Source organism: Micropterus salmoides, unplaced genomic scaffold (assembly GCF_014851395.1).
Source record: "Micropterus salmoides isolate LMB-PRFRI ecotype aquatic unplaced genomic scaffold, ASM1485139v1 Ms_hic_scaffold_2470, whole genome shotgun sequence".
Taxonomy (NCBI): Eukaryota; Metazoa; Chordata; class Actinopteri; order Centrarchiformes; family Centrarchidae; genus Micropterus; species Micropterus salmoides.
This window is the reverse complement of record NW_024041674.1, coordinates 1-20,822: the sequence shown is the minus strand read 5'-3', so window position 1 is coordinate 20,822 and position 20,822 is coordinate 1. Positions and strand designations below refer to the sequence as shown.

The window sequence follows — 20,822 nt, the reverse complement described above, 5'->3', positions numbered from 1 at the left end:
AAATGCAGAAATTGGTCACCAGAAAAAAATTCACCTGAATGCAGGAATTGGCTCATATAGTGGCAACTAAAAGTTATTCCAAAGATGGATCTCTCTGTTTCTATTTCGGGAAGTCAAACAAGGAATTGGCTTGTAACATGTCAATTTAAAAAGCAGCAGTGTTCACAAATTGGCTCACCTTTGCAAAATTTCAGATAGTTGCAGCATATAGGATTGTGGACTACAGTGATTACTATAGCAATGTTATCACCACTTTCTTGGAGAGCAAACAGCAGACACATATTCAGAGACACGTTTCATCAGATCACTTTAAGAGGAGACCTGACTTATAGAGCCTCATGATGCAAAACCTAAAAAAGTAATTTCATCTCACATTGTCTCCTCGCATTTGATTTTACCTCAAACAAGTGAAATAAACCTGACATGAGCTGTGATGATTTTTCTTCTTTCTAGCTCGGTTGCTAATATCAAGAAAGTTGGGGTCAATTGACAATTGTGTGAGATTTCTGTGTCAGTTGATTGAAGAAAATGATAGAAATGGGTTTGTGTACCCTGGAGGGAAGTGAAATCATCACACACCAAGGCTAAACATTTTTCTTATTTTAAGAAAAAATATGATTTTCTAGACTTACAATAAAATTCTATTTGTTCTTTAGCAACTTCTCCCTGGGTTGCTGCTTCTTCTTCTCTGACCCCACCCCGTACCCCCACCTCCATGCAGCTTCACACTCCATAGAGCCCCAGCCCTAAGGGCCCTGTGCTCCATCCTCATCCATCATCCTGAAGGGGGTAAAAGGGAGATTCACGTTTCCTTAGGGTGGGAGCTGTGGCTGGGGCTGTCAGCCTATGGTGATTGATGGGAGGGTTACGACAAGGCACCTAGGCCAATGCACACAGCTCATCCGGGCAGCATGTTGGCTCTCCGACACCAGCTGGGCGCTGCTATTCCCTCTACAGTATCGACAGTCTGGAGGAGAATATGTAGCAAGGCTGTCGAGGCGCATATAGGAATGGACCTGGGTGAAAGTTTTCTGTCAGAAGACTGATTCTTGTTAACAGCACTATAGTTTCAAGGCAGCAGACATGGAGCCAGCAGTGGGAGAGTCGTGCAGACACCCACCACTGGGAGGATGACACATACAAACACAGACACTGACGCTGCTGTTGCAATACAGTAACTAAGCAACAGGAAACCTCACACACTGACCACTGACACCACATAGTAATAGAAATATGGGTTAGCATCTCACTCTCTCTGTCTTTCCTTTCTCTCTGTGTTTCTTTGAGTTTTCTGTCAGACCCAGCAGACTCATATTCCAGACTCAAAAACAGCTAAACAGAGCCTCTGTAGCTTCTCTTCTACTCCTGCTCTACAACGGTATTATACACCTCCTCTTTATTCTGTATTCTGTACTTTCCTCTCCTCTTCCTCTTAAGTGTTCTACACCCAATCCTTCTCCTCTACAAAGACTTACACCACCTCTTGCTCCTCCCTTCAGGTCTTCAAGTCTTCTGTTTCTACGGTATTCTGCACCCCCACCCCCCACAGCAGCATTCACCACCTCCTTGATGTCCTCCTCCTTTAGCCTCTACAATAATTTTGTCCTCCTTCTCACCCTGCATCTTTTTGTCCATCTTCATAGTGTTCACATTCTCCCTCATTTCTTTTCCAAGACTCATGCCACTGACGCAGACAGGTGTGCTGTTTACATGCTATTTGTTGCCCTGTTTTGTCATTCTACCAAGCTCCAGCGGTCATCATTCATAACCCTAGTCCCTCTCACTGCCTGTTTCTGTGTCTCCAGGCTGATGTTTCCTCCAGCCTGCTGGCAGTGCTGCCAGGCTCAGGGCCTCCGGTGAGCAGAGAGATGGAGGAGTTAGATCAGTCCAGACACACAGGAAGCTAAATACAGACAGCAAGCTGCACACCACAGCAACACAAAATGCAAAGTGGGCTCTCAGAATACAAAAGGATATGATGATGGTCTCACATAAAGTATAGAATGAATTAAAAAATACATTTCATGTAGGTGTGTTAACAACAAATTATATTGTATGATCTTGTTCTTCAAAAGGCTGTTTTGTTAGAAAAAGGATCTATTGAACAATGTGGTAGCTGTTAATCAAGAATGAGACAGTACCTCCTGTTTTTTACTATCACTATCTAGGTTATTTCAATTAGTGATGCATGATGATATCGGCAGGTCAACGGTATTGGCCATCACTTATGCCACTTCTGCAGCAGTTGCAATCACATCTGCCTTTAATGGCACTGTATGTTCGGGAAGTGGACAAAGGAGAAAATGCATCTAGTGGTGAGGGGAAATGTGAGCAATATGTGCAAAGCAGTGATGTGGTGTTGTACCGAGTTTGCCGTACCCTGGCACACACCTTTCACCTCTATGACAACAGAGTGTCCTGGCTCAGTGCAGCATTGCTGATGTTGTGGCTGTGGGGAAGAGAGTAGTAGGACGTTTTAAAGCACACACAACTTGCATGCAGTCAACTTGAAGACGTACAGAATGAGCTCGGCATGCTACAAAGGGCTACAACAAGACGTCTCCAGGAGATAGAATTCAACATCTTATATGGTGCAGAGCCTGGTGGAGCAGAAGTGGGCTTGAGGCAAGGAAAGTATATATATATATATATATTTCAACAACAAAGCAATTCAAAGTGCTTTACATAAAACATGAAAGCAACATAGGGAATAAATAAAGTAATAAAAAAGACACTGATAGAGAATTTTTAAGAGTTAAATAGAAAATAAAAACAGGATAAAAGATTAATATGAAATAAGAAAGCTCTTCAGTGCTGCACACGCGCGTGAGGAATAAACCCACTAGCGATAGCCTTAGAGGGCTGCATCTATACTCATGGAATCTGGTGTTACATTTTGTAACTAACATTGTTTGTAGCGCAGTGCAGATTGAGGCTAGTTTTAAGTTAAGTTTACAAGGATTATCTGAGGTGGGTTAAAGGCAGGTGGACTTGGTTGAAGATACAGAAGACATTTCGCCTCTCATCCAAGAGGCTTCTTCAGTTCTGACTGACTAGCAGGGAGTCCCAGCTATTTACCTCTGTGAGGCCATTATCAACGTGGTTGGTTTAGTGCTCCTGGCTGTTATAACACTTGGACACACATGACTCCACAACCATAACGACTGTCGTTACAACAGCCAGAAGCACTAACAAACCAAGTGGTCTCCATCACCTTGGTAATGACCCCATAGAGCTTAAATCACAAAGAAACATCACTCTTCGACACCACCCTACAACCATGAGTAGTTTAACAAGACCAAGAGGGGGGCAGCTCCTTTATTGGTTCTAGCTTATTGTGTCATAACATTTCCAGGAGAATCTCCCAGTTAAACTTTATGCATATTACATCAATATTTTGAGCTTATCAACTTAATAGTTCGGAATCACAAACCCCAACACATTCTCATCTCAATGCGTCATAACTGACGCTTTCAGACAGCGTGACAAAGCGTAAGGATTTTACGCTAAAGGTACCCTTCAGCGTCCGTATGAAAGGCCCCAGTTTGCAACGTTGCAGCAACACAAGGGAGGCTAACCCTACAGGGTTAGCTGGTCGACATGCATAAAGTCAGTGACTTAGGTTTAGGTACTAACATTTCTGATGGTTGTGGTAAGGGTAGGGGCTTCAGGGGGCTGTCAACACCTTTATCACGAACGTCTGTACGGGACACCCCAGAGCGTCTCATAGAGACGCACCCGGTGCGTCTCACACAGACGCTAAAGGGTAAGGTAAAGGGTACCTTTAGCGTCAAATAACTATGCTTTGTCACTCTTTCTCAAATCGTCGGTATATGACGCCCTGAGATGAGAACGGGCTCGAAACCCCAGTTTTCGGGTCATGAAAAATAAGGTGTAAAAGGGAATTGGCTTCACTGTTATTTTAGATACATATTAAATCGTCATTTTATATCATCTGCTGTTCATCTCTTTTTCAGGTTGTAGCTATAGGTTGGGAAGATTAATTAGACGACTACTTAAAATTATTGTATTTCTGCATCCTCAGCCAGCAAATCATTGTGTTTTAGTTATTTAAACTTTATACTTGCAAATGTTGAATCAATTGGATTCAATAAGGGATAGATATTAGATTAAGATAATAAAAATAAAACTCCAACACTAAAGGGGACATTTAATTCTCCCCTGGATTTAAATATGTATGTGTGTTTATCTGCGTTAGCCCCATAATGGACCGACAAGTCATCAAGGTTGTTTTTATTTTCTCTAAACAATGTGCACTGGGACAGTCTGGAGTCAATAGTGTGGGCTAAAACTGCAATTTGCTTCCAACCTTTGGTTGTCTATTTGGTCTAATATCATTTCCTGCTCTGGGCAACTGTTCCCCTACGGCCACGGCAACAAATACAATCAACCGCCATAAGTAGTTTATTTAAGGTATACATTCACTTGTGGTAATTATGCACCTCCCACACAAGGACATTCACTTCCTTTCAAAAGATGCTAGATGCTCAGGACGATTACATCACAAAATTGTCAAACTTTAAAAGGAAGGAAAAGGGCTTATCTGATTGGTGATGACTTAAGCCAGACGCACATATAATGTGTTTCTCTACATCCAACCTAATTTCCAACCTAATTTCCAGCTCTCGTTTGCCTCGGGCTTCAAAATTACCAAAACTCAGTCGCACAGCCTGTGCACTCAGAAACAGAGCCCACAGTGAGATACTAAGGGAAAATGTTCCTCTTTTTAATCATCTGTTTAGTGACAGCAGCCCTTCTTCACAGTTAAATTGTGCTCAAACAGGGTCATATGTTTTTTCTTTCCCCATCTTTTTTTCTGCCATCCTTCCCTGTAGCCTTCCTCCTTTCCTACTGCCCCGTTCACTTCCTCTATCCTCCTAATACTTTACTCTGCTTCCCTCCTTTCTTTTAGTTTTCATTCTCCACACCTTCCCTCTCTTTAACCATTCCTTCCTTCCCTCCTCCCTATATGGTCAGAGTCTGGTTCAGTGAGGTCATGAAGGGATCTGTGTCCCATGGCCTCTGTGAGGCAGTGTCCGGTTGGTGTAATTATGATGGATAGAGTAATTTCCAGAGGCGCCTTTCGCCAAGAGGGTTGAGCCCACCATGCTTTCTCTCAGCTTTAATGACTTTTTAATAGAGCTCACTCCCAAACCTACATCACAGAGTGCCAGTGAGAGTCAGCGACAAATCACTGCTGTTAAAGCAGGTAATGGCACAGCAGGACATAGGTGGTCCGGGCTCTTTAAAAGCAACTGCCCCTTAGGTAACAGCAGCTCTCTGTAGATGTGTGTTGGGCTCCCTGTTACTGGGTGCACACTCAGGTGGACTCATCGACCTGCCTGAGGAGCTTAGACTGACGAATCCATTAAAGGACTTAAAAAAAATTTAAAAGCAGTGTTTAGCATCAGTGTTAGCTTATGGAACATCAGCCATTGTCATTATTGAGACAACAATAATGACAATCCTGAGGGCCTGTAGTGATGTGATTTACACAAATCAATAAAGGTTTATAGAAAAGGGCTTTATAGAAACACAGCACTGTTGATGAAGTCGCCTTAGAAAACCAGAGGCCAACGCCTCTCTCTTCTGGGTGGCATTAAGAGTTTAAGAGGTGACATCATTTGGCTGTTCCTTTCCGAAAATGTTAACCATCACCAAATCACAGGTGAAAAATAAATCTGTTTAAGTTATGGATAAAGGGACAGTTCAGGATTTTTGAAGTGGGACTGTATGAGATACTTATCCACAGTCACCATTTCGGAGAAACAGAGAAACAGAGAATTATACCATCATGGAAGCTAAGCAATGTACTGCTGTGGACAGGGTTAGCAACAAAATGTATTTTAGCCATGTGAAGGATGATAAAATCAATATCAGTTCAAGTGTATGCTATATTTAGATTTTTTCCAGTGCTTTACCTTGCCATCAGACAGCCATTTCCTTTCGAAGTACGTTTTCTCAACCGTAGAGCTTCAGTATTCCCACACATAAGCGCAACGTGGCCGTGTGCTGTATTACGATGCTGGAGATCAGCTGTTTGGGTCAGACTTTCAGCAGTTTATCGAAACAACAAAAAGAAAAATTTAAATGATTGACTATGATTAACAACAAAATGCCGTTCACTGTGACAAGAAGATACCTCTTCGAACCAAAGTATACAGAAGACAGACACTGAATAGGCCAAAAGAGAGACAGGTTCCAAGGCTCAGCTGCAGGTAATTGACTCACTATAGAAAAGTACCTCATATAGCCCCACTTCAAAAAACCCAAACTATCCCTTTAAGATTTGGTCAGGTTTAGGCTCAAAAAATATTTGGTTAGGTTTAGGGAAAGATCGTAGTTTGGTTTAATGTAAGTATTTTGTTAAGGTTAGGGGGCTTCATTGTCCTGGTTACATGTTTTTCAAAGATACTGCAGACAAGAAAAACAAAGCACAAAACACATACAGTCAAATTCAAATTCAAATTAGCTTTATTGGTATGAATGTGTAACAACATTATTGCCAAAGCATCATACAAACTACATAAGAACAATCAACCCCATACATTTCATTAAACAAGTCAGTGCTCAATACAAGACCCACCAATGAATGAATGAATGAGTCTTTTTCTCAGTTCAATTCTCCACAAAAGCCTCCTCTTCTGGATCCTAGCAAACCAATAGTAAAAACTCGTGAGGAGTTTCAATACAAAAGTTGGCCAACAAAAATAAAATCAACACTGGACTTGTAGCCTCCTGTAGTCCGGCCAGTACAAGCTGGCAAGCTAACCTGCTGTCACTCAAGATGGACTGGGCCTCTTCCACTGGCAAGTTTAGATTGAAACACCGCCATAGATGTTCCTTGAGCTGACTGGTGGATATGTGTTTTGTGTGGGATGCAGAGGGTTGCACTGATCTCCACCTTGCGCTGACCTTACAACTGTTGTGCATGTTCCCTGTCTGCCAAAGTGGCGGATGACCTGATGATTTGACCTGCCACTGCCAACAATTTACCTGTATTTAAAGGGAGACTGTTACATTCAGACCCTGGTTACAATAATAAAGATGTGGTTAAACCTGCAGTGCAGAACTTTTCTCTCCCCTTCTGGCAGTTACTCTAGAGCCATGTAGAGTCAGAGTTGTGTCATCTCCGTTCAAGTTCAATTTAAATGGCTTTATTGGCATGACTGCATATAACAAAACGCTGCCAAAGAATAAGTACACAAATAATACAATCATAATAAACAAAATAAACAATAAACAATTCCTAATTATAAATATTCTCTTCAATGGACCTTAAGGAAATGGCGCATCATGGACTCCAGCTTCCACACTCTGGTCCAAGCAGGACTTAAACCCGGCAACCCTCCGTGTTCATAGCTGATTGTACTTGTATCACACATTGAGCTATAGCTGAACGATTATTTTCAGCCTTTTTGTAGAAGTATTCGGTAGCAACAGCAATAAACTCAGCTGAAACAGATCAGACTGTGATAGATCCCATAGTCTGTGGGAGACAGCAGGGCAGTCAATTAAGTAGACAGTTCAGTGTGTCTCAGCTTTAGTCCTCATCACAGGCAACGTGTGGGTAGTCCCAGTGCAAGTTACTCAGTCTCTACCGAGTCACTCCTGATAAATTCCTTCAATATAAACATAAAAATGTCAGTGCACCGCAGTGCTGACTAAGGTGTCTCTTATTTCTCTTACTTTGTACTTGTACAGTGAATTGAGCTTAGCTCATGTGGTGACAGAATAATCATTATTTAAAAATAATCATAATTTAAACGTTTATTTACCCAAGCGAGCGAGTACAATCTCTGTCTCAGCAATATTCTGCATCACACCTCCGCAACCCTTCACACATTCACACTGGGGAACTGACCAATATAACAAGTGTTATTTCACTTGCCACTGAGCAGCTCCATTAAAGTAGAGCAGGCCTATTCAACGAGCAATTCAATTTTTCTATGGTTCATGTCTCTGAGCTACTTTGAGACATCTGAACCATACACTGTATGATCTGAACCAACATGTTCTTGGTTACATTGTGATTGGCTGCAACAGGACTACACTCATCGCTAGTGCCATTCGCTCAATCAAGCCTTACATTGCCTTCTAGGCTGGCAGGCCACAGAAAAACTCACATTAGGCTGGCCGCACACTAGTGGATGAGTGGGCCAATTTTGGGTGTGATTCGCCCCTCCCAATTTCGATTTAAAATCGGGTTGCCTCCACAACAGCCAATTAGAGTGAGTTGACCGGTAAGCATCATCATCGTGTTATCTATTTCCTCCAGCTATAAAATGTATAATCCATGCTGATTCCCTCTTCTCAGACATGATGTTGTATTGGTTCATCCACAGTTGTATTCTCTTGTGTTGTTTTTTTGTGCAAAACACTCAAATGCATGGTTCGAATTAAAGGGGGGATTTGGGTGGTCTGACCCCCCCTAGTTAAAGCTTGGGCCCCCAAAAGTTGCAAAAACAACAGTTCAGGAAGGTCTTTCTTACCTGTAATTGTAAATATTACAATATATTTCCCATTCTCATGCCTTATATTTTAGAATCTTGAAATACGATTTCAGACACCCCTAAAATGGACTGTACCATTTCCTAACCTTGATGTCAGTTGAACGTCTTGTCCATCTGCATCACTCACACTACCCAAACGCTACACTGTGAAAAAAATCTGTAATTTTAAAGTTTTATTCCTTTTTATTTCACAGTTATTTTCCTGTATTTTTGAAATACATGAAAATATCAAAAAATTGCAAAAATAATTAATTTACATGTCTAATGTAAAATATCATGAAAAACCTGTAGCTGTGATTAACCATAACATTTCTGTTATTTTAAAGAAAATATTGTTTTTTTGACGTAAACAAGCTGTTACAATACATTCAGGAATTTCCCGTATTATATAACTGTTAAAAATAAGTTTAATACTATGAAAACATTTATTTTATTATTATTATTTTTCTTATTTAAAAGAAAAAAGGGTTAAAATTAAGTTTAATACTGTAAAAACATTTCTTAAACTTGGTACAATTAGTAACAGTTAACTGTAACAAAAAACATTTGTTCTGTAACTTGACATAGATTTTCTTATTAATTGACAAATATATCCTTTAATTATGGATATTTGGAAAATAAAAACATTGAATAAATGTTATTTTAATCAGTATATAGTGTCTAGTATTGTTAAACTGTCGAAACACAGTTTTGATCATTGAAAACAGCCTTAAATACTGTAATTTCACAGCTTTTGACTTTTATTATAATTCTTAGATTACAAGTTAGATTAACATAGCATGTTTGTGCTAATGTGTGCATTATGTCAAATTATGTTTTGCAGGTGAACAAATAGAGAAAAATAACTACACAGCAATCCGTCATTTTGCACAATCTTTATTACAAATAATTTAGGCATGTGGAGGGTCATGTAGTCCTCTGTTTGAAGATTTGAAATAATACAGTGAAATAATCTTTAGCATTGGTTCCATGGGTTACAGTAACTTTAATTACAGAATAAAGAAACAAACAAAGTAGAAATTTGTTACATTTCTCATCAGCATTGTTACTAGCAGCCGTAGAACGTCTTGATCCTTATGATGTCCCAGTTGGACAGGCCGTTAATCTGGCCGATCGGGACGTTGGGGTCGGGGATGGGGATCATGGTTTCCTTCCCATTCATGGAGAAGGCTGTTTTTCCATAGTGCATGATGGAGGAGTAGTCGTAGGGAGTATTCAGGTTGTTGGCGGCCTGCATGTTGAAGTTGTAGGCATTCTGCGGGTCGATGTTCTCCCAGTTGATATTGACGTAGGAGTCGCGGTCGGTCCTGGTATGTTCGTGCTGGAAACCCAGAGCGTGGTTGGCCTCGTGCTGGATGATGCCGTAGTAGAGGCAGCCCTGCCTTTTGAGAGAGAGCACCTGTGCGCCTCCCACTCTGCCCACAGAGGAGAAACATCCGGCTTGGTTCTCGATGCTGATGTAGTCGGCCTCATTCTGACGGGGGACAAAGCGAATGCAGGTTTTGGCCTGGAAGCCGTTCAACGAAGAGTTAATCAGCTGCTTCTCCGAGCTGGTGAAGTCACTGCTCACGGTATAGGGGACCATCACCAAGCCGTTGGTAGCTTTCTTCCAGCGGCAGCTCTGGGACGAGCATATCATGGCACTTCTGGTTGTGGGAGCCAGAATGTCTCCTTCCAGCAGGATCTCGTTGGTGGCGCTGTTGGAGGTCAGAATCCTGGTGGTCATGTCGACGGTGTCTGGGACATCTTCTTTGCTTCCTTCCTCCTGGACAGGATATGCCTGAGAGAAGCCGAGCAGGAGCAGCAGCAGCAGCAGCAGGCTGGCAGAAGGAGTCATCTTCAGGGTCGGTCTGGAGGCTGTGAAGAGCTGCTGTGGAGAGACTCCTTGAAGCTTGATGTCTGACTTTGTTCAAACCAGGGTCTTTATACTCTCCTCTACAGGTGTGTCTGCAGGAGGATTATGGGTTGGGGTCCTCACTGCTAGGCCTAAATAAACCTCAGAGGGGAGGACTCCACAGACAAACCTACTTCTTAAACAGGGTTTGTTATCTCTGGTTATAAGATGGATGAACACAGCTTCACTATGTGGTTAAATAGGTTGCATTTGTTAAGCTACACACTTTATATGGTCTTCAACCAGACATAGTCCACATTAGAGTATCTTTGTTAAACCAACCTTAATTTAAGCAGAGTAATATGTATTTCTCTTGAAATCCCTCCCTAATATTTGCTCCATAGAAGGTATTTATTTGTTAATTAAAAAGTAGGGAGGTAAACAAATACACATACATTGTTTGGATAGGAACTTATAATTCACTTTCAACACATATGAACAAAATCTGAATATTAGCTGAAATATTTGCTCCCCCTCACAGATCTGTCACTGGATTGACACAATTTCTTGTTCTATTGTACCAATTATTCTCAGGGTCATAAGTCAGGTAAATCAAAACCACACAGATATCACACACACTCTGCTACAACCAAGAGAAGTGAGGTCAATCGAGCTAAACGTCCAATATAAAAATAAGGTGCTCTTTACAACTTCAGCTCTTGCCTCATGATTACCATGTTTACAATCACAATTTAGCATGTTAGTAGGCTAACATTTGTTAATAAGCATCAGTCACAAAGTACAGGTGAGGCTGATGGGAATGCAATTAGGTTTGGAGATATTTGGGCATACACCAAAGTATTGCACTAATAAAAATGTTGACCTGATGGTGGCGTTAGATGAGAAGTCAGGGGAACACCAAAGTTATGACAGTTCATCCTGAGGGGGATGTGAATGTGTGTACCACATTTCATGGCAATCCATCCAATCTTTTTTGAGACATGTCACTCAAAACCATAAATGTTGACCTCATGGTGGCTCTAGAGGAAGTATCAGGGGATCACCAAAGTCAGCATGATTCATCTTCTTGCGACCATGAATGTCTGCACAAAATTTTGAGCCAATACATCATATAGATGTTTAGATATTTTACAGGATAAAGGAAAGCTTTGGCCGGCTGGTGGAGCTACAGAAAAGGTTGGGGCATCACTACAGTCATTAGAGTTCATTCTCTCAGATACCATGAATGTCTGCACAAGGTTTCATGGCATCCATCTAATTGTTGTTGAGACATTTCAGTCTGGATCAAAGTGGTGGACCGACCGACAAACAAACAAACGTTGCCATTCCTAAAGACACACTGGTTGCATACAACTGTACTTTGACAGTTTTATTCCTTTTTATTTCACAGATTTTTCCTGTATTTTTGAAATACAGTGGGTACGGAAAGTATTCAGACCCCTTTAAATTTTTCACTCTTTGTTTCATTGCAGCCATTTTCCAAAAATCAAAAAAGTTCATTTTATTTCTCAGTAATGTACACTCAGCACCCCATCTTGACAGAAAAATACAGAAATGTAGAAATTTTTGCAAATTTATAAAAAAAGAAAAACTGAAATATCACATGGTCATAAGTATTCAGACCCTTTGCCGTGACACTCATATTTAACTCAGGTGCTGTCTAGTTCTTCTGATCATCCTTGAGATGGTTCTACACCTTCATTTGAGTCCAGCTGTGTTTGATTATACTGATTGGACTTGATTAGGAAAGCCACACACCTGTCTATATAAGACCTTACAGCTCACAGTGCATGTCAGAGCAAATGAGAATCATGAGGTCAAAGGAACTGCCTGAAGAGCTCAGAGACAGAATTGTGGCAAGGCACAGATCTGGCCAAGGTTACAAAAAAATTTCTGCTGCACTTAAGGTTCCTAAGAGCACAGTGGCCTCCATAATCCTCAAATGGAAGACGTTTGGGACGACCAGAACCCTTCCTAGAGCTGGCCGTCCGGCCAAACTGAGCTATCGGGGGAGAAGAGCCTTGGTGAGAGAGGTAAAGAAGAACCCAAAGGTCACTGTGGCTGAGCTCCAGAGATGCAGTCAGGAGATGGGAGAAAGTTGTAGTAAGTCAACCATCACTGCAGCAATCCACCAGTCGGGGCTTTATGGCAGAGTGGCCCGACGGAAGCCTCTCCTCAGTGCAAGACACATGAAAGCCCGCATGGAGTTTGCTAAAAAACACCTGAAGGACTCCAAGATGGTGATAAATAAGATCCTCTGGTCTGATGAGACCAAGATAGAACTTTTTGGCCTTAATTCTAAGCGGTATGTGTGGAGAACACCAGGCACTGCTCATCACCTGTCCAATACAGTCTCAACAGTGAAGCATGGTGGTGGCAGCATCATGCTGTGGGGGTGTTTTTCAGCTGCAGGGACAGGACGACTGGTTGCAATCGAGGGAAAGATGAATGCGGCCAAGTACAGGGATATCCTGGACGAAAACCTTTTCCAGAGTGCTCTGGACCTCAGACTGGGCCGAAGGTTTGTCTTCCAACAAGACAATGACCCTAAGCACACCGCTAAAATAACGAAGGAGTGGCTTCACAACAACTCCGTGGCTGTTCTTGAATGGCCCAGCCAGAGCCCTGACTTAAACCCAATTGAGCATCTCTGGAGAGACCTGAAAATGGCTGTCCACCAACGTTTACCATCCAACCTGACAGAACTGGAGAGGATCTGCAAGGAGGAATGTCAGAGGATACCCAAATCCAGATGTGAAAAACTTGTTGCATCTTTCCCAAAACGACTCATGGCTGTATTAGATCAAAAGGGTGCTTCTACTAAATACTGAGCAAAGGGTCTGAATACTTATGACCATTATTTCAGTTTTTCTTTTTTAATAAATTTGCAAAAATTTCTACATTTCTGTTTTTTTTTCTGTCAAGATGGGGTGCTGAGTGTACATTACTGAGAAATAAAATGAACTTTTTTGATTTTTGGAAAATGGCTGCAATGAAACAAAGAGTGAAAAATTTAAAGGGGTCTGAATACTTTCCGTACCCACTGTACATGAAAATATCAAAAAATTACAAAAATAAACTGTGAAAAACCTGTAGCTGTGACCATAACATTTCTGTTATCTTAAGGAAACTTTTGGGGTTTTTCACCTAAACAAACTGTTACAATACATTCAGGAATTTCCCGTATTTTCACAAATGTTATTTTTTTTATTTAAAAGAAAAAAGGGTTAAATTTAAGTTTAATACTGTAAAAACATTTCTTAAACTTGGTACAATTAGTAACAGTTAACTGTAACAAAAAACATTTGTTCTGTAACTTGACATAGATTTTCTTATTAATTGACAAATATATCCTTTAATTATGGATATTTGGAAAATAAAAACATTGAATAAATGTTATTTTATTCAGTATAACTGTCGAAACACAGTTTTGATCATTGAAAACAGCCATAATTACTGTAATTTCACAGCTTTTGACTTTTATTATAATTCTTAGATTACAAGTTAGATTAACATAGTATATAATTGCCCCAAAGTGGTAAAATTACAGAAAGGTAATATTTAATTTATTGTTAAATGACAGGCGCCCGTTAACGACAGCTCTCTTCTGATTGATCAGTGCATTTGGTATAGTTGCTAGGATTGTGTTTAGTGGCCAGAAAAATATGCCCCAAGGATAAGTTAATTTCATCGGCTAGAGCAACCTATAAGAACCTTAAAATGTTACACACTTTACCTAATGAATTACTACCTTAGTAAAGAAATCAATTCAATGTCTACTACTGGTACTACAAATGCAGTGATTATATTTTGTTGCAAAATTAAGCAAGGTCAAGCATACAACTTAAAGTGATTAACACCTAAGTAAACTGATAAAATCTCTAAAATTCAAAACCTGATTATGATAGCTGAGCTTGAGTATTTTGATGTCTTCTTTTTGGAGAGAACGGGTGGGGAAGGAGTTGTCCTGCAGTGATATCTTCCTCCGCTGATCCGCTGTTGACTCTGGTGGAAAACTTCAGTCTTTGTTGCAGATGAGAGAAACTTAAGAGTCCGATGATTCTTCAGTTGTTTTGGTAGTTGTGGTTACCCTCTGTGATGGTCCTGTTCTCAGTCCGATGCCTCTGAGATCTGCCGAGGAATAACACCGATCTATGTCTGACTCTTCTTTATATATTCTCTCTTCAAGTTGTCTTTGGGTGTAATTGTGTGTGTGTCCATGTTTGGTCCTTCCGCTTCTCCTTTTCCATCCTTGTCTCTGCTAGTGACTCATTGTTTGGATGTCTTCACCAAAACTTAGTGACCTTTTGCACAGTTATTTAACCTTTACCCCAATTCTCCTTACTTTAACCATATTATTTATTTTACAATCAGAAGATCAATTAAATTTATTAATCTTCACTATCAATGAGATATCCTGATTTTCCATCATCATCATATCATGTTTATACCAAATATCTTTCTTTTAATCTTTATTCAATATATTGCTTATAGCATTGTTAAGCTCTGTCAGGCTCCAGTTTTCTTCTTTGCGACCTGATAGCAAGAGCGTTGGGATCTCAACTTATCTGACAACATACAGTGAACTTAATGCACAATCCAAAGATTTCTTCCCTGGTTTCAATATGATATTTTATGACTTTCTAAAGCCAGGTTTTGTATCTGGTAAATGTTGTTACGGCTGTATGTGTTTCTCTGTGCTGTGTATCCTTGTTCCTTTTCTGTCCGCTAGTTCTGCCCCAGGAGTGCTACAGCTGATTGCTGAATTAGGTCCACCTGGCCTTGCAAGGCAGTGCACAACTGTGTGCAAGGGAGTTGGGGAAGTCCAAAATTTCTAAATTAAGTTGGTATACAAAAAAGATGCAAATATATGCAAGTAGAAAGACAAGTGCAAATGTGACGTTTTTCCAGTCCAAATTAATCCATTTGTTTTTGGTATGCAAGCCAAAAGTACATTTTCAGATTCAAATCAACAGTATATCTATCCAAGGTCTACAAGACATTAAGTAAGTTTCCCTTAATAATTGGTATGGTGACCAAATTCTGGAGATGTGTTAGTCCATAGTCCTCTCCACAGAATTGGGGAAGAATTCAAGTCTGGTGACTACATGGCTGCAAAAATGACAGAGCAGATAACCATTCCCCCTCCACCAACCAGCTCTTCCATTAAGTGTGAGCAATAAGCAAAAGGCAGATGATCTACACTAGCTTGCTGTTCCTTACGTCCAAAAAGCTTGACAGTGTTTGATTTACAATATAACTGCATTGATAAATAGGACTGTGTGATCTGACGGTATACACTATATTGCCAAATGTATTGGGACACCCCTTCCAAATCATTGAATTCAGATGTTCCAATCACTTCCATGGCCACAGGTGTATACAATCAAGCACCTAGGCATGTGGACTGCTTCTAGAAACATTTGTGAAAGAATGGGTCGCTCTCAGGAGCTCAGTGAATTCAAGCTTGGTACCTGTGCAATAAGTCCATTTGTGAAATTTCCTTACTACTAAATATTCCAAGGTCAACTGTTAGTGGTATTATAACTAAGTGGAAGTGATTTGGAACAACAGAAACTCAGCCTTGAATGGGTAGGCCACATAAAATCACAGAGCGGGGTCGGCGCGTCTGCAGAAGCTGCCAACTTTCTGAGTCAAGAGCTACAGACCTCCAAACGTCGTGTGGCCTTCAGATTCGCTCTAGAACAGTGCGTAGAGAGCTTCATGGAATGGGTTTCCATGGCCGAGCAGCTGCATCCAAGCCTTACATCACCAAGTGCATTGCAAAGCGTCAGATACATGGTGAAAAGCACGCCGCCACTGAACACTAGTGCAGTGGAGACGTGTTCTCTGGAGTGACGAATCACGCTTCTCTGTCTCGCAATCTGATGGGTTAAGTCTGGGTTTGGCGGTTGCCAAGAGAATGGTACTGGCCTGACTGCATTGTGCCAAGTGTGTAAAGTTTGGTGTGGGGGTGTTTTCAGGGGTTGGGCTTGGCCCCTTAGTTCCAGTGAAAAGAACTGTTAATGCTTCAGCATACCAAAACATTTTGGACAATTTCATACTCCCAGCTTTGTGGAAACAGTTTGGGAATGGTCCCTTCCTGTTCCAACATGACTGTGGACCAGTGCACAAAGCAAGGTCCATAAAGACATGGATAAGCGAGTTTGGTGTGGAGAACATGACTGGTCTGCGCAGTCCTGACCCCAACCCAATAGAACACCTTTGGGATGAATTAGAGCGGAGAGTGCGAGCCAGGCCTTCTCATCCAACATCTGTCCCTGACCTCACAAATGCCCTTCTAGAAGAACTAGAAGAATGGTCCAAAAGTCCAATGAACACACACGCACAGCTGATTACCGTTTTAGAACAGTATTTTGACATTTTTATTGAAGGAAAATCTAGTATTTGCAGGTATTGTATCATTCTTTTTTACAATATATTGATTACATTAACAAGATTTTTATGTATGTACATACAATAAAACTCTTAAAAGCAGCACTCTACTATAAATTTCAAGCCTGATTATTTGTATTATAGTGTTCAACTATTTAAAGGTAATTTAATTGTTTTTATAGGTGTATATGTATTTAATTAAACAATAAAAGCCCCAAAAATTGCACAATATTTTATGGAAAATTAAACTTACAGACTTGTCATTATGAAATATTACCGTATTTTTAAGAGTGGGTTATTTACTGTTTTTTATGGTATTTTTCTGGCTCCCCAGCTGGCAGAATATTTCCGTTCTTTTACGAGTTGGTTGTTTAATGTTATTTTATGGTATTTTTCCGTTTTTTTTCACTTTTTTTTTTTAACAGTGTATGAAGATGCAGCAGGTTAATGTCAGTATTTAGCTATCTAGCTGCTTTAATACACTTAACTTTCCTACCTTCAGAGACTGGTAATTAGCATTTCTTTTACTTAAAATGTGCTAGCTGATGTTAGCTAGCTGAGAGCCCACCCTATCATTTCATTATAACTATGTAATTTCATATTTTATGTAATTGTTAGCCAACACAGGTGTTTAGGCATGAGCAGTGAAATTGGGGATTAGTTATTGTAGAGATACATTTTTACATCAATATAGAGTTTATTATTTATTTTCTATATTCTATCTTCTTTTGTGAGTCCTTTCACATTAAACATGGCATTTATTTTAACTCTTGAATTCCCAAAATTCTCATTTCCCCAACAACAGTGTCTGACTACTGCTTTATTGTACAGATTATCATTATTATTATCATTCACAGTCAACATGAGCAAGAGGAAAAGAGATATTTGCTACAAAAGAGTAAATTGAAACTTTAAACTTGATGAGAATGATAAGAATAAGGAATTAGAAATAATAATGCAGACTGTACTTTATGACAGTGTCTTTTGCTCTGGTTCAGCATTGTATGGGTTTGTTTTGAGCTGTCATGATGGTCTGCTGTTGTGTGTCTGACTTGCTGGCAGTTTTGCTCTAGAATACTTGGTGACCTCTGACTACAAAAGTTGTCGTGTGGTATGGGGCACTCATGAACTGGTGGAATGAATTTGATTTATCATCATCTACAGACTGATGACATTAGTTAAATAAGCAAGGATATTGTAAGCATTGTAAGATTTAAATTCACTGAAGCACACGCCTGCGCTGTACTGGGTTTCCTTTTTTGACCTGGAAAAAAAGTTGACCCTCCGAGTTGTGACTGTACAATTCGCACCCTGCCCAAATGCAACTGGCTGACGATGACAATGTAGTTTGATCATGAAAGTTTCTATGACATCCCTATGAAGTCCCTTGAATCGCCACAATGAAATTGTTTAGTATAAATGCAAAGTGTATGGTCTTGCGTCTTGACTGAATCATCTGGTGTATTGTGGGTGCATTCACATCAGTTAATTCTGTCGTTATGTCTTTGGTATCCCAAGTTTTTAATAAACCGTTAAGGGTTAAAAATCCTCTAGTGTGCACCAGGCATTAGCTAAACTAACTACAAGCTTTAAAATGTGTCTTTCAAAGCAAAAGAGACGTAAAGTTGATTGTGAAAATCATCAATTCCAGTTTTTATTTACTTTGTCAGCCACAACAAGTAATAAACCAGTGAACCAATGAAATAATATTTGAATAGGCACTACAAGTCAAATCATAATTTGTTTTCTTCTTCCAGAGGACTATGATAGTATGAATAGGACAATTTATTATACATTCATTTATGTTAGTCTGATGGCTACTGTTTTATTGTGTTCATCTTGTACTTAGCATTTATGGATATGTTGAATGTGTTTTAAAAGACCCTTATGCATGCTTGGAAGTGTTGGTGAGGGTATTATAAACAGGCTTATTAATCATTAGCTCAGAAATGACTATATTTGCTGAGGAAGCTTAAGAAGGCCAAATTCCCATGCCAAGTTCTTCTCCAAGATATCGGTGAGGTGAGGTGCCTACGCAGAACCCAAAGGATAGTAAAGGACCCACCCCAGCAACAGCCTGTTCACCCTGCTGCCTTCTGGGAAGAACTATAGAAGTTTCTGCTGCCACACCTCCAGACTGCAGAGCAGCTTTTGCCCCCAAACTATCAGACTCTTAAGCTCAAATCCATCCTCAGCACTGCTCCACTGATTATAGTTTATGTCTGTTTACCATTTTTTATAATTGCTTCTGTATTAATTATTATTATTGTAGCAGAAGGGACTTACAAAACACAATTTCATTATATAACTTGTTATATTGTGACAAATAAATATACCTACCTACCTAGTCTACATTTGTGGATATGGGCTTGTCAGAAAAATCACCTTCTTGTCTTGTTTAAATGTAACTTTTTTCACTTCTGTATCAAGCCTTAACCATAGCTTTCCTACTTTTTTGTATGCTGGCTGCTGTCTGAAACCCCCAGTGACTTTTGCGATTTGGCACAATTGCTACTGAAGTTGAATAGCCCTTAAGTAGGGGTTAGGTGTCTTCCTCTAAGACAACTGTAACAATAGCAACTGAGGAGGTGTTGTGGTATATCCAAGTAGCACATCTATTGTAGGACCACAAACTATAGACCATAAAGGGTCATAAAGGGTGAATAAAAGAGGAAATTTAAAATGAGATGACCCTGCTGTTCTGAACCAGAGGACCTGTTCGGGTGTTGCCCTGCAGTCCCCTGACTCATTTGGTGGGGCTCGGGCCGGAGGCGCTGCAGCTGCCTTTGGATCTGCTTGGCCACCTCACTCTCCACAAATTCCCCCACCCCGATTTTACCTCAATTTTTCTTGTCTCTCTGAATCCTGGGAAGAAAAAAATGTCCTTATACACCCATAGCGCAATGGTGTTTTCATTTAAGTGACTAATTAGACGTCTGCTCAGGACTGTGAAGGCATGTAACTGTGATTGACTGATATCTCTCTGACTGTGTAAAGGCGCTTTCACACGGCACAGTTTTCCGGGATTATAACAAATCTGACCTCCCAGGAAAGGGGAATCAGATTTGAATCGCCTCTGAGCCGGGAATGTTGGTAGTAACAGAGACGGAATGATGTCTGTGTGAAAAGCCACAGCCTGCATGCTGGAACAGGTGTGACATTTCAACGTTGTTATGTGCTCTTTTTATTTCACAGTCTAACTCCGCAAGTCCACTGACTTCAGCTGGTTGGTTGATTATGTCCTCCACTCGGCGTCAACGGCCATTAGTGGCATCTCAAAATTGACTTGTTATTATTTTGTCATTTTTGTGCTTCTACTTAACTCTCTGTGACACCATTTTGCTCCATATCCACATGGAGCATTTCAGAATCTGAGCATTTTGCCTGTCTGATTTTGCTGACCTGTTTAGATTTTGTTCATATGGTCATCAGTGCTTGCTTTTTGTGCTAATTTAGTAGGCTACATAGTTAAATGGTTTGTTTTTTGTCTGTTTTAACATTGTTTATGGTTGTTTTACGATCGGAAGTCTGCACAGGGTATTTTAATTAGAAAATTTACCAGATTAGCTCTCTGGAGTTGTAGCAAACTCTGCAACAAACCCCTATCATAACTCTACTCAACTTCAACCTAAAAAGACGTGTTATCAGCCAGAATAAATATAAAGACTTATGCAGGGCCTTTAGGCTTGATTGAACAATTACTATGAACTGTAAGGAATGGCAACGATTTTCACTGACAAGAATTTTGTGGATTTTTAGTAATATTTTAAAAAATTATAATGTGGCATTTTCTTCGACTATACTATTAATTGTACTGATATATTACTAAAAATACACTAAAATTGTCAGTGAAAATCTTGTCTTTGCTCTACAATAGCAGCTTCAAGCAAAAGCATGGACAGTTTAAGTGAATCAATTATGAAATATCAGAAAGTTAAATCTGAAATTTTGTCAGTACACAACCTTTCTTCCCTTTTGTCAAAGCTTTGAAGCTTATTTTTCAGCTGTCACTTGTTATAGGACAATAAACAGTAAAA

The 20,822-nt window shown here is 40.1% G+C and overlaps 1 protein-coding gene across 1 annotated transcript; it reads right to left on the bottom strand.

The window, feature by feature from the left end:
- Positions 1 to 9,448: 9,448 nt before the first annotated feature.
- On the bottom strand, positions 9,449 to 10,371 carry LOC119918896 (high choriolytic enzyme 1-like). The gene has a single exon (XM_038739522.1). It carries the CDS (start codon positions 10,369 to 10,371, stop codon positions 9,583 to 9,585), a length of 789 nt encoding a protein of 262 aa, XP_038595450.1. The 3' UTR covers positions 9,449 to 9,582.
- Between the last annotated feature and the right edge of the window lie 10,451 nt (positions 10,372 to 20,822).

Excerpts from the sequence above, each read along its gene's own strand:
- LOC119918896 (XM_038739522.1), bottom strand. The coding sequence starts at position 10,371 with ATGACTCCTTCTGCCAGCCTGCTGCTGCTGCTGCTGCTCCTGCTCGGC.